Here is a 17,612-nt window from a genome sequence, read left to right as displayed (position 1 = left end):
TACAAAAGGTCCCCCTCCCCCCCAGTAATATCTCACCTTACGTGATCACTCTCCTTACAGTGTGTATGATAACACCCATTTTTTCATGTTGTGTGTATATAAATCTCCCCACTGTATTTTCCACTGCATGCATTCGATGAAGTGAGCTGTAGCTCACGAAAGCTTATGCTCAGATAAATTTGTTAGTCTCTAAGGTGCCACAAGTCCTCCTTTTCTTTTTGCGAATACAGACTAACACGGCTGCTACTCTGAAACCAATGAGACCCTGTACATCCAGATCCCTCCTGCACCTGAACCCCCCACTGAGCCACCCACACCCAGATTTCCCCAAACAGAATCCTCTCAACCCCCACCTGGATCCCCCCACACTAAGCCCCTTCACGCTTGGATCCTGCCAGGCTGAGCCTGCTTGCTCACACCTGGTGCCGAGGGGCAGTGCTCCAGGGGGTTTCTGGGGTAGGCCCAGCCATTGCGCTGTGTCAGGGGCAGCCTCACCCCTGAGTCCATGTCCTGGGGAGGAGGGCTACACGTTGATCTCCCAGCTTCATGCAGCCAGTGGCCTGTACTCCCCACTGCCATGCTGGAGCTCCCACATTTATTTATTGACAAAATATCATGCATAGAATTTTTATTTTTTTTTGGCACCAAATTCCCTCAGGAGTAATACAAGATAGACACTATCCATCTAAACAAAGAGGAAAACTCCATAAGAAAAACTGTTTAAAGTTCTTGCACAAAACTACCAAATTTTATCTATTTCAAAAACTATCAAATGCTTGAAAAGACATTGTTTATCATTAAAAACATCTGGCCATTCTTGGGGCTGGCCTTCTAGTTAGCAGTGTATGTATTAATTATCCATCAGAGGAGGTAGGCAAAAACTGGTAGTTATCTTTATCCTTACACTCATTTCCTGATTTAAGTTCTAGTTTACTAATCAGGCTGGCTAAAATTACTTTGATTTCCCCCATTTTAAGAGTTAAATTATCATTTTTGAGGCTATTTAGCTTTTAAAGGGCTCCAAAAGAAAAAATTGCCCCCATATAAAGCAGCTACTTTTAAACTGCTTTAACATTAGCTGAAAATAACTATCTAAAGGTATATAGCTAATTTAACTGAATATTGCATACACCAAGCAATTTTTGGGCTAGTACTTTTTAAAATTTCATGAATCTCCTTGCCTGTTTTATCGTGTGTTTAGACACATTTCTTTTTATGCTCAGATCGACTTGGTGAAAGACAAAATGTGATAAAACTGATCTCTGCAACATTAATCTTCCATAAAAGGAATATGAAGAGTTGTCACAGTATTTCCCCATGATGCCTCTCTATATTTTGGGTACAAAGGTGCCCTGGTTGTAAGGTACAACTATTCACAGAAAAGATGTCTTTGTTAGGGAACCAATGCAGTTTGGAGGGGATTTTATGTTTGTTTTTAAAGTACATGCCCTTGAAAGAGCTCTGAGAAACTGTTAAGTTTTCTTATTAAATACAGAGTTGAGTATTAAGAAGCCTTTTTCAGAAATTAGTTCTTGGGTAACCCTAAGTTTTGCTTACAGTATGTTTTGTGAGTGCCTCACTTTGTTTAACTACTGGTATAAATCTTGTTTTGTTACCAAGACGGATCATGGCTTAGATAAAAGGGTATATAAAGTGGCAAATTGCCTGGTTTGGTCCCCCTGGAGCCATACTACATGAAGAACAGAAGTAAAGGAATCCCACTCTCATGAATAGATATAAGTGATTGGGCAACAAAATGGCAAATGTAATTTAATGTGGATAAACGTAAAGTAATGCACATTGTATGTATAATTGGGATTATTTTTTCCAATATGATGGGGGCTAGTTTAGCTACAACTAATCAGGAGAAAGATCTTGGAGTCATCATGGATAGCTCTCTGAAGACGTCCACACAGTGTGCAGCGGCAGTAAAAAAAGCAAACAGGATGTTAGGAATAATTAAAAAAGGGATAGAGAATAAGACGGAGAATATCTTATTGCCCTTATAGAAATCCATGGTACGTCCACATCTTAAATACTGCATACAGATGTGGTCCCCTCATCTCAAAAAAGATATACTGGCATTAGAAAAGGTTCAGAAAAGGGCAACTAAAATGATTCGGGGTTTGGAACGGGTCCCATATGAGGAGAGATTAAAGAGGCTAGGACTTTTCAGCTTGGAAAAGAGGAGACTACGGGGGGCTATGATAGAGGTATTTAAAATCATGAGTGATGTGGAGAAAGTGAATAAGGAAAAGTTATTTACTTGTTCCCATAACGTAAGAACTAGGGGCCACCAAATGAAATTAATGGGTAGCAGGTTTAAAACAAATACAAGGAAGTTCTTCTTCACTCAGCACACAGTCAACCTGTGGAACTCCTTGCCTGAGGAGGGTGTGAAGGCTAGGACTATAACAGGGTTTAAAAGAGAACTGGATAAATTCATGGAAGTCCATTAATGGCCATTAGCCAGGATGGGTAAGGAATGGTGTCCCTGACCTCTGTTTGTCAGAAGGTGGAGATGGATGGCAGGAGAGATCACTAGATCATTACCTGTTAGGTTCACTCCCTCTGGGGCACCTGGCATTGGCCACTGTCGGTAGACAGGATACTGGGCTGGATGGACCTTTGGTCTGACCCAGTATGGCCGTTCTTATGTTCTTATAAGAAAACTGAGTGGCAACATTAGGCTTGATAAACTGGTCAAAAAAATGCCAGTTGACCACCTATTATTTGATCACACTCAAATACAGTAACTCCTAGTTAACGCAGTAGTTACATTCTTGAAAAATGCAACTTTAAGCAAAACAATGTTAAGTGAATCCAATTTCCCCATAAGAATGAATGTAAATGGGGAGAGGGGGGATTTAGGCTCCAGGGAATTTTTTTTGCCAGACAAAAGACATTATTTACATATACAGTATAAGTTTTAAACCATTTTAAACAATGTAATATAGGTATAAGTTTTAAACAGTTTAATCCTGTAATCAGCAATGATGTTTGTGAAGCTTGGTTGAGGTGGTGGAGTCAGAAGGTGAAAGAGGGTGGATTGTTTGGCTGCTCCTCTTGCTGTTCTTTCTAAAGTGCTGGAGGCTGCTCAACCCACAGCTCTGCCCCTGGCCTGCCCCCACTCCACCCCTTCGCCAAAGGCCCCATCCCACCCCTGCTCAACTCCCTCCCCCTGATCACACCGCGTCCTCGCTCCTCCCCACCCTCTTGAATGCTGCGAAACAGCTAATTGCTGGGTACAGGAGGCACAGGGAGGCTGCACACCACATCCTCATTCCTCCTCCTAAGCCTCCTGAACACTGCAACACAGCTGATTGCTGTGGGTGGGAGGCGCAGTGAGGGAGTGGGGATTCACTGATCTGCGGGGGCCCACTGTCAGGCTGCGTGGTGGTGGTGATGGTGGTGGAAGGGAGCTGATAGGGGGGCTGCCAGCCAACCCTGGTTCCAAGCTCCCACCCACCCACTAGCTCCGAGGGGCTGCTCTTCCAAAGAATCCTGCAAGTAGTAAACAAAGTACTGTACTAGCAGGTGGCAGACAAACAATGTTATAAGTGAACATTGCACAACTTTAAATGAGTATGTTCTCTAATAGATCAGTGATGTAACAACAAAACAAAGTTAACTGGGACAACGTTAAGTGAGGAGTTACTGTACTGTCACATGTTCCAGCAAGAAAAAAAGTGATGTAGGTGGTTGCCTACATTTTTGATTGCATTATGGTGCCATTCTTTCATTTTTTAGAACTTGGTTTCATTGTGTCTTGCATTGTTCTAAGATGAAATAACTCAGTTAAGTAATTTTTTTTGTAATTAGGAGTAAGTATCTGAGCTAAGCCTATTAGAAACAAAGTCTTCCTCTCTTTTGTTACTGTTGTTCCCATTCTAATAAAATAGTGCTTTAAAATATATGACAAGCCAACTGACCAATTATTTTTGGACCTGTGAAATGCTTAACTCTAGGCAGTATATATCATAAAGAACATCCTCCAATACTTACATGTTACAGACAGATTTGGCACTGGGAGGAGACATCCTTGATTTCAAAAAACAAAAAAAACCGACATTTTTTCTTTTTCCCCATTTACAGTTTAGTCTTCCAGTTGAACTACATTATGACTTACTTATGCAATTATACAAACTTGTGAATTAAGTAGTACAAATGGAACATATGGAAATGCTAAGAGTTTAAAAAACAAGTTTACCATAGAAAACCAGTCATAATTTAAATGAATGTGCATGGATATTTGAAAATTATACACCCATATATACATTTTAGAGTACAGAAAGGAATAAGAATGCAGGAATAAGACAAAAAAACAAAAAATTGTAAAGTTTGTGATACATAATGAATGTTTAATAAGTTAAGAAAAAATGTGATTTTGAATTGTGGTCAAGTGTGTAAAGTATATTTGTTTGGGTAGTAAGGGGGAAGTCCAGCATAACCTCAAAGGAATCTAGAGGCTGTTGTCGGCACACTATGATAAAAATGACAACCGATATCTCTTCAGCTGCATGTCTGGGTGAAAAACATGACATTTAATTACCCTTACTCCTCATACGCAAGTCTTCAGCTATACACTAGTACTGGTCAGATGAACTATATTTCTCTTAAAAGTTGTTTTTCGAAAAGAACAATCACTTTCAGACAGACATATTTTAACTTTAATTTAGCTCTTCAGTAGTGAAGTCTACAATGTATGAATGAATTTACACCAACCATCATATTAAAAAGGGAATTCTGTGGAGGGATGAAGAGATGCTGTCACAGTTCTTGGGGACTGGACAGGTACCAACTGCACTCTAACTGGAACTCACTATTGAGCAACATAAGCCACTCTCTTCCCCAGAGGCTAACTGTACATTCAGTGTGTGTTGGCCCTGCCAACCTGGGAAACAAGAGACCTATCTTAGGTTTCCTGAATGATACTGCAGAACACTACTCAAGCGGCCTACCAATTTCAATCATTTTATAGTATTTCATTCTGACAATGTTTTATGATTTTAGATAAATAAAACTACAAACCTAAAAACTGAAAGGAAATCTCAATTTCAAAACAAATTGACTCAGCTAAAGATTGCTACAGCTTACTTTGGATTTTGCATAGTTTATTTAAAATGCATTAGGGCGTTTCATATCACTCCAAACTGCCAGCTTAATGTTCGTTTTCTTTTTAGTATTTTAGGTGCATGCCAGCCTCAATTGATCAGAGTTCTTGAAAGCAGGTATTTTCCATGAGAATACTTCATGACTGGGAGGATGCAGCAGACATACTCTTCTTATTTTAGTCTTTGTGTTTTGCTTAAAGCACTAATACACTCACAATTCCCCATGCTTGGCTCTCTTCAGAAAGGCTTCAGTATCCCTTCCTTCCTCTGAATCTTGCTCTGCCATCCAACTAAAGATTGAAGAATAATTAAGTCAACATATTGCAAAATGTAAAATACTAGTATTAGAACTGCTTTGAAACACCTGTGTTTCTATTTCTGGCACTTTACAAACAAGGATACCATAAGGAAAAAGTCACTGAAGAGAATAAATGGTTTCTCCATAAAAAGACTCAAGACTGGTGTGACAGTACATGGTAGCACTATCTTCAGAAATCTTACTCATAATTAATACCAGGTGACTGATTAGCACTATCATGTAGACTTCAGATTTGCTGAAGGACCTTAGACAGAATAATAGTAAGTGGTACAATAGAGTCGCGAGAGTGAGGAAGCTGTGTACGTGGGGTACTGTAGAGAATACTTATTAGTCTTATCTTACTGATCATCACTCGTGATCTGGAGAATGTGCTACACAGCAAATTCAGAGTAAGCTAAAATGGAAGGTGTTGCAAACACCTGTGAGGCTGGGGTAATATAAAAAGGAACCTACAGTGTCTATAAATATGGGTGAAAAATAAAGTGAGATTCAATTTAGGAAAAAGCAAGTTAATATCTAAGGGAAGTAATACATGGATATATAATTGGAGGAAAAAGCCTAAAGATTTACTGTACACCAGCATTTCCTAAAGCTGAGAGTGGAGAGCTGCTGTACAGTAGATTGTTTTTAGCACTGCAGAGAGATATGGCAGCAAGAAGGGCCATGTTATTTTGGCCTGGCATAGTTCCTCTGAGCTTAAGTTTTCCATTTTCAAGGTTGCGATGACTGAGTATTCTTGAATCCAACAATAATTCAGCTAGTATGTTCTAGACACTTAAATTTGAGGAACAGATTACTACTATGCAAAATCATTAACTAGAATTCATTGCTATAGGACAAGAAAAAGTTAGGTAAACATAAGATTGACCATATTACAACAGTCACCATGCCATGTGGAGAGAGAGAACGTGTACACTCCCTGCCCATTTGTGTATCTAATTGCTAGCACAGAAGCATACTTTATTCTTTACCCAGCTGCTGATCTTCTTATGTCCTGAAATATGACAACTGAAAACCCTAATCATTTTAATCTAGTGTAAATGTTAAAAGTATTTGTTTTTGCATGCAGTGCCAAATCCTTTAAAAAATGTACTAAGTTATTTGCCTCACTAGTACCCTGAGATAGTAAAATTCCAGAACACAAAATCTTTTAAAATTCCATTTTAAGTTTGTTGCCTTTTAATCTAATTGGTCTACAAACGTGTCTTTTTCCCCTATATTACGGGACAGGTTAAGCAGAAGCACACAAACAGCCTTTTCTATTATATTCCTATTTAAATATAATTATCATAATCGCTCACTCTTTTCCTTTCCAGAATAAATAATCTAATCCAGAGGTTCTCAAACAGGGGGATGAGGCTCTCTGGGACAGAGGGTGGGGAATGCATTCTGGGGGGCATGAGGTGCTTGAGGTGGGGGAAAAAAACCTTACTGTTCACATTTTACCCACAGCAATAAATAACTAGCAAAGCAAAGACATATCAGGTCCTCAGATGGTGCTGTGCATTTTGACGGTTTTCTGTTAAGCTTGCAGAGCATTTAACAAAGATGTTGCCATTTATAGATTAATCTGTTCGCTACAATGTAGTCTGCACATTTAATTGTAAGCATTGGCCACAATCACAGGTTTGCTTTTGCTGTTACAATGGGTCGTTGGCTCTGTTTGAATCAATGCCTTACTGTTTTTAATATTTAATCAGAGGTGCATGTTGATTTTTTTCTAATCCGTGTACGTATCTGTGTGGCGGGCGGGGAGGCATAAACCACTACAGACACAAAGAAGAGGGGCGCAATCAATTAAGTTTGAGAACCACCTACCTAGTCTTTTTGATCTGTCCTTGTTACATACTGAACTATAATGAGAAATATTTGAAGATTGGTACAGTGTTGTTGTAGACATGTTGGAGAGTAAATAAGACATTTGAAGACACTTTTCTAGCATATTTCTAGCTTAATTCTATTTTCCTTTCTAGCTGAATTAAGACAGTTTCCCCTGGAGAAGGGTTGAAGGCTGGGAGGCTAGAGCAGCAGAGTGGGATGAAAGATCTTAGGTATGTTCCATTTCTGCATCCCTCCTTAATCTAAAATTAAAATCAGGGTTTATTCATTATAGAGCAAAGTAACACGTTAGGTAAGACCAAAAACAGGCTGTGTGCCCATCATGTGTGGAATGGTTTGATATCAACTTTGCTGTCTCTACCCTATTTAAAAAAAAAGCTTTATGACCGCAAAGGTCAACATTTCCATACAAGAAACTCATAGCCAGTCTGGGGAAACTCCTCCTTTTCTATCAAGGTAGGTACTTATAATAGTATGCTGTGGTACTTGAGCGCTCACTCCCAAAAGGAGAGTTTGTCACTCAATCATAAAACTGACTTATATCTCCTTAAATTAACAGTCATCCAATTACCTAAGCACATTACAGTAAAAATACAAAACTTCAAGTGGAAAGCAGAAGTCCATTACCACAGTAAAATGATCCTTCAATGAGTCTCCTCTAAACTTAAATCAATGTCCCCCAGTTCTGTTTCTTCCCATGATCTCAAATAGATAAGATTAAAGTATGGCTAAATATCAATCCTAAATATTAAAAAGCTATTTTACCTACGGATCTTTCATATTTAAAATAACCCCAATTTTGTTTATCATTTCCTATTTTTATTGCAGCTGTCACACTCTGAGCCTTCTCCAATTTAAATATGAATATCTTGTTGGATTATACCCACAACCTAATTCATTGTTTTGCTTGAGTGCAAAAGATGCGCTATACTAATGTTCACAAGAGCTAACATTTATTAAGGACCAATTACAATTATGACAAGTAAGGAGCTATTCTCCTAAATGATGTCAATTTGATTCATTTCAATGGTGTCTTCTTCCTCATCAGAATCTTTTAGAAAAGGAAAAAAAAAAAAAAAAACCAAAAAAATACTGGCAACAAAGACTAACAAACAATCAAACCAATCACTTACCATTGACCTTTTGCACTCAAAAAAAGAAACCTGCAAACTTCTGCAGTGTCCTTCCTTCAAGCATTGTCTGGGGCTTTTTCCTTCCTGTCACATGAAACATAAAAGCATAAGAATACAGTGTATTTCTTCAGTGGAAAGGACACTACAGACAAGGCACCTCTAAAAAGTCCTGTGGACACTGTTGAAACTTTGTCCAAGGTCCTTTAACTTGTGTTCTTTGCTGTGGTAAATTCCAGGTAAGTGGAACTGAGAGTTGTGAAAGTCCAGATAATAATTCTTTCCCTTCTCCTCCCACTCCCAAGACATGTGCTTGTATCAGTAAAATGAAGACCAGGGTGGATAAAAATCAATGTTTAAAAAAACAACAACAACAAAAAAAAAACAACCTGATTTTTTTTATTTCAACTGGATTTTTTTGGATAAAATGCTTTTTGAGGAAAAAACCTATCTAAAGATAATTTTAATTAAGATACATGATAGCTCAAAGCTATCTCATCATGGAATAGGGATTATAAATTCTAATTCTATAGTATGAGACAATATATTCATATAATTTTTAAGAAAAGTTTTGTAAATGAGTTCCAATAGTTCTTGGATTAGGGACCCAATCTGATGGGATTCCAGGGGCTTCTGTACAGATTATTTAGGTTAATCTTTCTATATACCCAATGGGACTCAGTGCTCAATCTAGAACAGTGGTGGCCAACCTGAGCCTGAGAAGGAGCCAGAATTTACCAATGTACATTGCCAAAGAGCCACAGTAATATGTCAACAGCCCCCACCCACTTCTAGCACCTCTCACCCATCAGCAGCCCTGACGATCAGCACCTCCCCCTCCCTCCCTCCACCTCCCGATCAGCTGTTTCGTGGTGTGCAGGAGGCTCTGGGGGAAAGGGGATCGGGAGGGCATGGCAGGCTCAGGGGAGGGCGCGGGAAGGGGTGGAGTGGGGCCAGGCCTGTGGCAGAACCAGGGGTTGAAGAGTGAGCATCCCTCAGCACATTGGAAAGTTGGCACCAAGTTGCCAACCAAGGAAAGTTGGTTAGTTTTGCAGTTCTCAAACTGTGGATTTGTGTCCCCAGAGATAACATGCCTGTTAACAGCAAAAATGTTTTTAAATAAGTATATAGAGGTGAGAAATAACTGACCTCAACCCTATTGTCCCTCTGCAAACTTGTGTACACACAGTCAATCCCTTACCTCTCTCTAAAAGTACAAAGTTTCAAAAAGTTCAATGAATAGAAGATTCTTGGGGATGGAATAGATCTGGACAAGGAGAAGAAGTCTGGAGATAAATGTGAGAAGGGAGGAACAGGCAGTAGAAACAAAAGTGAAACTGTTTGAGCAGCATATTCCGGAAGTCTTGAGGTCTTTCCGAGTGTAGCCTTCATTGATTTGAGATCTAACATACCATTCTCTCACTAAAAGGGAAAACCTATAATGGCAGCAGGCCATAAGAGAGACCCAGTTTGGGGATATTTTAATTAAGTTCCTCTACTTGTGGATAAAACAGGCATGCGTGAAAAATGCAAACTGTGGAACAAAGAAATGCAAGGCCTGGTTGCCCAAATGAAACAACATCATGAAAAGTGCTCCTTCTCAGGAGGAAGCTGCGTTGAACATGATGAAAAACATCTTTCCTGTGATGAACTTTTTGAAACTTTGTACTTTTAGAGAGAGGAAAGGGATTGACTCTGTGTACACAAACATCCTGAACGTGCAGGATCTTCAGGTTGGTAAACTTTTTTAATTCATACTTCTTTCTTACGGACTGATTGTCTTCTCTCTGGACTATTCCTGAATTCTCATGTTTGAGCAAAAAATATAGTGGTTACTTTATGGTACTATCATTTTAGATGCAGTTGCGATAAAAAAAAAAATAGCTGAAATAAACAGATCTTACTTGTACAATTTCACATTTAAAGTAGTACTGAGCGTCAGTGAATGCTAAATGAGCAGTACGGTAATAATAATTAAATAACTGCACTGACTTATTTTGTTTAGGAGAATCCATCCTCAACATACAAGATTCTGAAGACTATCCACCTTCAAGATCACCATCATTTTCTATAGTTTCAGAGTTATCTGACAGTGATAGTGGTTTAGTCACATCAAGTACGTCACACAGCCATAGTATATAACCTGTAGCAAAAAGAAAAAAAAAACTCCATCATCCACAAACCACCATAGACAAGTTTGTGATAAGAACCAGCAGATTACAAAAAGAGCTAATTGATGAAAAAATTGCCTGATTTGTTTATGCAACAAACTTTCCTTTTCGTATGATTGAGAACCCACACTTCATTAACATGGTTCAGTCATTAAATAGAGTCACAGTACCAGCAGATGTCACAGGCAAATTGCTGGATAAAGTGTATGAAAGAGAAATTGAGCAGCGCGCAAAAGGTCTAGAGGATGAAATCGTTAACCTGAGTCTTGATGGGTGGAGCAATGTCCACAATGATCCTGTTGTATGTGCTTGTGTGACAACAGAAGAAGGAAATGTCTTCCTTACAGAAACAACTGATACATCAGGAAATGCACACACAGCAGAATACTTACAAGAAGTAGCAGTAAAAGCTATAACAAACTATGAAAAAAAATTCAAATGTCTAGTACGCAGCTTGGTCACAGACAATGCTGCAAATGTATCCAAGATGAGAAGAAATTTAGGAGAGAGTGAAGAGAGTCCCAAGCTAACAACATACGGTTGCAGTACTCATTTGATGCACCTCCTAGCCAAAGACTTCAATGTTCCAGAAATAAAGGTTAATGTTGCTGAAATTGCAAAATACTTCCATAACAACCACTTTGCAGCAGCTACTCTGAAAAAAGTGGGAGGAACGAAGCTAACTCTCCCTCAAGACGTGCAATGGAACTCAGTAGTGGACTGTTTTGAGCACTGTATCAAGAACTGGCCTAATCTGATGACAGTTTGTGAACAAAATCATGAAAAATGAGATGGCACTCTCACAGCCAAAGTTCTCAACATTGGGCTTAAGAGAAATGTTGAACACATGCTGAGCACCCTGAAGCCTATTTCTGTAGTCTTAAACAAAATGCAAGGAAATAGCTGTTTTATTGCTGATGTTGTTGAAAGTTGGAAGGAACTGAGTGAGATCTTAAAAAGAGAAATATACAATGACAGAGTTAAATTACAAGCATTAAAAAAACGAATGGGACAAGCACTATCTCCAGCTCATTTTCTTGCAAATAGTCTCAATACTTGGTATCAGGGTCAAATCTTAACTGATGAAGAAGAGGAGTTGGCTATAACATGGACATCCAGCAATCATCCCTCCATAATGCCAACTATAATAAACTTCAGAGCTAAGGGTGAACCATTCAAGAAATGTATGTTTGCTGATTATGTTTTAAAGAAAGTCACACAAGTGAACTGGTAGAAGTCACTTAAGAACTTGGATTCAGAGACTGTTGAAGTGATAATCTCTCTTTTAACAGCAGTAGCTCCTTCTGCCGTTGTAGAAAGAGTATTTTCTTCCTTTGGACTAATTCATTCCAAATTGAGAAATCATTTGGAACCTGAAAAAGCAGAAAAGCTTGTTTTTCTTTTCCAGATTATGAACAAACAGGAAAATGAAGGTGAAGACCACTGAATTAGCTGCAGCAGCGAATATTTTGAGTTTCTCATGTTGACATGGATGACATAGTCTATTTAATTTTTGTTTAAAAAAAATCATGTAACTATTTTAGTGAAAAACAATTTTAACAAAAAGAAACCTGATTTTAAAAAACTTGAATGTTTAATTACATTCAAAAATTCATATGCTTGCTTTGTTAAAATATTATATGTTTGCAGTTGAACAAAAAAATCCAGAATACATAATGTTGTTGTTTTAGTTAAATAAAACAATTTAAATGTGTGTCTGGTGATGTTCTCCTCCTAATGCAGCCTGGCAAGAAAATCCTCCAAATATTAATGATTGACCTGTTGAATTGGAGATCTTTATGAAGTCATTGGGAGGTGAACTACCTTTGGTAAATGAAATAACCAATCGTTCATTTTCTGATATAGCTGTAAAACTAATCTGAAAAGTTTTCAAAATAAATCAGTTTAAAAATGTATAATGTGTATCTTCTAAAAATGAAACCTACATCTAACTCTGAGTTGTGAAGAATATGTACTAAGATTATAACAACCAACAAGAATGCATTTTTATGTAGAAATCCATAATTAAATAGAGTCTTCCTGACTAGCGATTTAAATCATGACTTTAATCAATTTGATTTAAATCAAATCCACCCTGACAGAAGAATAATCTAACTGGATACACATCTTTTGAGGGGTTTTAGATTTATTCAAACTGGACTTAACGTAATGCTAAAAGCAAGCTATCGTCACCAGAAGACCAAAAACAAAACAAAACAGTGGTAATTGTGCTGGTGAAAGGTGTCAACAAGACAGTCTTGGAGACAGACGTTTTCTACTTATCTACACAACATAGACAGCAGCAGGGCAAGCTTCCCTACAACATTCTGCTGATGTGCTTCAACCCCAATTGAAGGGACCACCTTTAGCGGATGAAAGTTTTTTTAAGTCTCTATTTCTATTCAGTCCTGAGGCTCCTATTCAAGTAGCCAAGCAAGGGTGCCAACTCTGATGGGAGCTTTCCATATGAACTTTTTGTTTCAATGAACTAAAATTTTATTAACAGTACAGAACTTCTAACACAACCATTTGACTTTTATAGAAAAAAAATCACACTACCACACCTGAAGTTCTGTATGATCAAATTTTAACATTTCTGTTTCAATTCACACACATTTTCCAAGCTCATGATCATACACAATAAACTAACCCACCGTGACACTTTCTTGGGGTGCCCAGGACTGTGAGTTACCTTGTTAGCCTGTGTTTCCAGTGAGAGAGAGACTTGCTGGTGCTTAATTGGGTATTACCTCCTTGACACTTCCCGCCTGTTAGCCACCCAAAGAACCTCCACTGGGCAATTCTAGCCTTCACTTTTCTTGTTATGATAACTTAGCAGGCTAACCTTCTGACTAAGGAATTTTATCTCACCCAAAATGTCTTTTGTAGTGTTTCCAACCAGGACAGGTTGGGATCCTGTTTTCATGAATGAAATCCCACCGAACGATTACTTCCTCAGGTGCAGGATAAAGATAAAGTCCTTTTGCCTTCTCTTTTATCCCCCAAAATTAATTATTGGATACTGAAGTTGGGATGCCTCCCTAGCACCCCAAAAAGTTTATTCCATATTGTGCTGACTTCACATCCCCATGCTGACTTTGTATGCAAAGAGGGCTTCCATTGTATTGGCTAACAATGCTTAATTTACATTGTGAACTGCGGCAGACAAGTGATATAAAATCTTTGTCTGGTAGATACCTCTTTGTCAACTCTGCCTTGATTCAGACTGTAGAAACATATTTCCTTTATACTGTACATATAAAGCTTTTTACATCATATCTATACAGACATTTCACAAGCGTATTTATGATCAATGTGTTTTCTGGCTTTAATTTAAGATGGTACATGACATCTTTTATGAAAAGCAGTGAGTCTGGCAGGTCTGTCAAGAGTTACTGTTACAGAACAGTGAACCCTTTGCCAGTTCGCACTGAGGGATTCTTAGGGGTCACACACATCTTCTCTTACAATGATTCTGTTTATTTATACTTATCTCTATTGTAGGTGCCTCCAAAGTAAATAAATCATTGTGGAATTCTCATTCCTACATTTCACTTTCTCTTCTATTTGCCCTCAAATGCAAGATACTGGAAGTTTTCTAGGTTTCAGTTTATCATGAAAGAGGGCAAGATTTTCTGGTCTATTTAAAATGAGATGTCCATAAAGATAATATAGTGAGCACTGCATGTTTTCAAACAGTAAGTTGGTAAAGAAGTTTAAGTATCAATGCCATCACAGCAATTGAACCTATTTGCATACTTGGCATATATGTAGCAATTCACATGTTCAGACAGTGTTTTACAAACATTAACAGTTCATTTCTCCTTTGGATTTTAGATGGAAATATGGCAATTCAAAAACAAAAGCTCAGGTGTACAACAATCTGCATTTTTAAAATAGAATCATAGAATATCAGGGTTGGAAGGGACCTCAGGAGGTCATCTAGTCCAACCCCCTGCTCAAAGCAGGACTAATCCCCAACTAAATCATCCCAGACAGGGCTTTGTCAAGCCTGATCTTAAAAACCTCAAAGGAAGGAGATTCCACCACCTCCCTAGGTAACGCATTCCAGTGTTTCACCACCGTCCTAGTGAAAAAGATTTTCCTAATGTCCAACCTAAACCACCCCCACTGCAACTTAAGACCATTACTCCTTGTTCTGTCATCAGCTACCACTGAGAACAATCTATATCGATCCTCTTTGGAACCCCCTTTCAGGTAGTTGAAAGCAACTATCAAATCCCCCCTCATTCTTCTCTTCTGCAGACTAAACAATCCCAGTTCCCTCAGCCTCTCCTCATAAGTCATGTGTTCCAGTCCCTTAATCATTTTTGTTGCCCTCCGCTGGACTCTTTACAATTTTTCCACATCCTTCTTGTAGTGTGGGGCCCAAAACAGGAGACAGTACTCCAGATGAGGCCTCACCAATGTCGAATAGAGGGGAACGATCACGTCCCTCGATCTGCTGGCAATGCCCCTACATATACATCCTGAAATGCCATTGGCCTTCTTGGCAACAAGGGCACACTGTTGACTCATATCCAGCTTCTCGTCCACTGTAACCCCTAGGTCCTTTTCTGCAGAACTGCTGCCAAGCCATTTGGTCCCTAGTCTGTAGCGGTGCATGGGATTCTTCCGTCCTAAGTGCAGGACTCTCTGCACTTGTCCTTGTTGAACCTCATCAGATTTCTTTTGGCCCAATCCTCTAATTTATCTAGGGCCCTCTGTATCCTATCCCTACCCTCCAGCGTATCTATCTCTCCTCCCAGTTTAGTGTCATCTGCAAACTTGCTGAGGGTGCAGAAAACGATCAGGTAATTATTGGCATCTAGTGTTTATAGATTTTCAGCAGCTGCACATAAACCTACTCAGAGGCTCCATCTTCAACAGGAAAAAAGGTTTATTGCTAGCTCATGTTAGACAGTGGGCATGGCCCTTTCAGGTTATTTATCCTATGTAATTGAAAACATGGTCTAAAACTTCACCACTTCAAACTTTCATACCTGGTCGCTTTTTTTTATTTAATTTTCTGCAATTTCACTCAGTGAAAGTCTCTCCGTACAAGGATTTTTTTACAAAGCCTCCGTAGCCTATTATTCAAGGGATAAAAAGTTATGGTGATCTCACGTTGGTGGTGTTGCCTGAAGTGGCAAATTCTTTGATTTTTATTGACCAGCTGGTTACAGCGTTAGCTCTGGAGGTACTCGGTCTGGAAATAATCACAAGGTCTGAAATATTTAAAGACGTTTTAATTCTTCTATTGACATTGACTTTCCATGAATTCTCTTCTTTGATATGCACTAGAGTTTCTAGCTTTGATACTGACAGTTTATATACTAACGATCAATTTAGCAAACAAAACAAAGAGCGCTTTTATTTCCAGTACTACCGAGGTTTAGGGCTTGTCTATATTATCCGCAGGATCTATCCAGCGGGGGGAAGGGGGGTGGTGGTGTCGATTTATCGCATCTAGTCTAGACTAGACACCATAAGTTGACCGCTGAGTGCTCGCCCATTGACTCCGGGACCGAGAGGTGTGGGAAAAGTCGACGGGGGAGCATCAGTTGTCGACTCACCGTGGTGTCAACTTCAGCTATGTTATTCACATACCTGAAGTTGCGTAACTTAGATTGATCTCCCGTGCTCCCAGTGTAGAACAGGCCTTCCCAGTGTAGAACAGGACTAAGACGTAGGCCTGACTAAGAGAAAAGGTATTATATTTTGAAGATTGCTTATTAGCAACTTCAAAATCTCCTGAATGTCAAAATGAGCATTACAGTTCCCTTTAAATTACAACCCTAAAGTCACAAATCTTGACAGCTCAGAATGTGATAAATCATGTGATAATGGTTCTGTCATGCAAGACATCACAAGAGGTGGCAACCAATGACAGAATAAAATACAGACAATATGTTATCCCAGAGAAAATAAAGTAGATTGATCTAATAATAATACAAAGCGCTCTATAGGATTTTCACTTTGGAAGTGCTCAACAAAGTCTAACAATACTCTTATATTATTCCCCACATTTTTCAGATGAGAAAACAGTCAAAAATGTTAATAGCCCAAATGCATACAGTGAAACCCCTGGGATTACAATTCTGAATTCTTCCTTTGCTTGGCTATTTGCCCGAGACAAATAATATTTTATTAGTTTTATCACCATCATGTGCCGCCTGGTAGATTTTAATCAGGCTTTCCAAGGCTCCTTGGAACCAATTTCCCATGTAAGGTGGGGGAACTCAGCCAGTGACCCTTCTGAGGGAGATGGATCACGTTTTTTGCCATTTACGCTGGGGCACGAAGGCCTTCAGCGGTGTCGCACGTGTGTAAATAAAGGCAAGGCTTCGATACGTTGACCTGTGAAGGTGTAACTTGTTGGGACGGTTCTGCTGATGGCAGATGGGGAAGACAGTGTCCAGCTCTTCCCTTGTAGTTGTGCCAACTCCACGGGGCTCCGAGGCGCAGGGACGGTTTCACCCACATCCGTCCAGCCTGGGGCCGACTCGCTGCTCTATGTAGATGGTCCCTTGTCACAGGGGAGCCAGGCCCAGTGCGGCCGGGAGGACCCAACCGCTTTGCAGCGGCAAGGACGCTGCGGGACCGGGCGCGAGTCAGGTGCAGGGGCGCGGCCTAGCCCCTCACCCGGGGGTAACAGGGACGGGGCCGCCCAGCCCCCCACATTGACTGTATGACGCCGGGGTCTCTCAGCAGGCCCCGCCCTCCCCCGTACCTGTGTGACGCAGGAGGTCTCGAGCAGACACTGTCTCAGGTCCTCCCGCACCCCGGCACAGGCCCGCCCGTCCTCCTCCTTCTCCTCATAGTATTTGGGCATCGCGGCAGCGCTCCCCGCACACAGCCTCTGGGCTTCTCACTGCAGGAGCGCCGACGCCGACATCTTGTTGTCCTTTGACCCAGTTGCGGCGCACGGGCAGACACCGCCGCTGCGCTTTCCCGCCGGGACAGGAACTACCGTACCCAGCATGCTCCGCGCCGCAGGGTCACGGGCCGGGTCAGGGGGCGCGCGCCGTGCTACGTT

The 17,612-nt window shown here is 40.0% G+C and overlaps 1 protein-coding gene across 2 annotated transcripts; it reads right to left on the bottom strand.

Moving 5' to 3' along the window:
- Positions 1 to 611: 611 nt before the first annotated feature.
- On the bottom strand, positions 612 to 17,579 carry COA5 (cytochrome c oxidase assembly factor 5). Of its 2 annotated transcripts, XR_012159897.1 has the most exons (4): positions 17,307 to 17,579; positions 8,406 to 8,489; positions 4,006 to 5,404; positions 612 to 1,898 (listed from the first exon to the last, which is right to left on the bottom strand). XR_012159897.1 is itself a non-coding variant. In XM_073352620.1 (3 exons), exons 1-3 carry the CDS (start codon positions 17,406 to 17,408, stop codon positions 5,363 to 5,365), a joined length of 228 nt encoding a protein of 75 aa, XP_073208721.1. In that variant the 5' UTR covers positions 17,409 to 17,579; the 3' UTR covers positions 3,878 to 5,362. The 2 variants fall into 2 exon arrangements, 1 of the variants encoding a protein (XP_073208721.1); XM_073352620.1 differs by lacking the exon at positions 612 to 1,898 and having other exon boundaries at positions 3,878 to 5,404.
- Between the last annotated feature and the right edge of the window lie 33 nt (positions 17,580 to 17,612).

This window comes from Lepidochelys kempii, chromosome 1 (assembly GCF_965140265.1).
Source record: "Lepidochelys kempii isolate rLepKem1 chromosome 1, rLepKem1.hap2, whole genome shotgun sequence".
Classification (NCBI taxonomy): Eukaryota; Metazoa; Chordata; order Testudines; family Cheloniidae; genus Lepidochelys; species Lepidochelys kempii.
The sequence above is the reverse complement of the archived record's forward strand: the minus strand, read 5'-3'. Positions and strand labels throughout refer to the sequence as shown.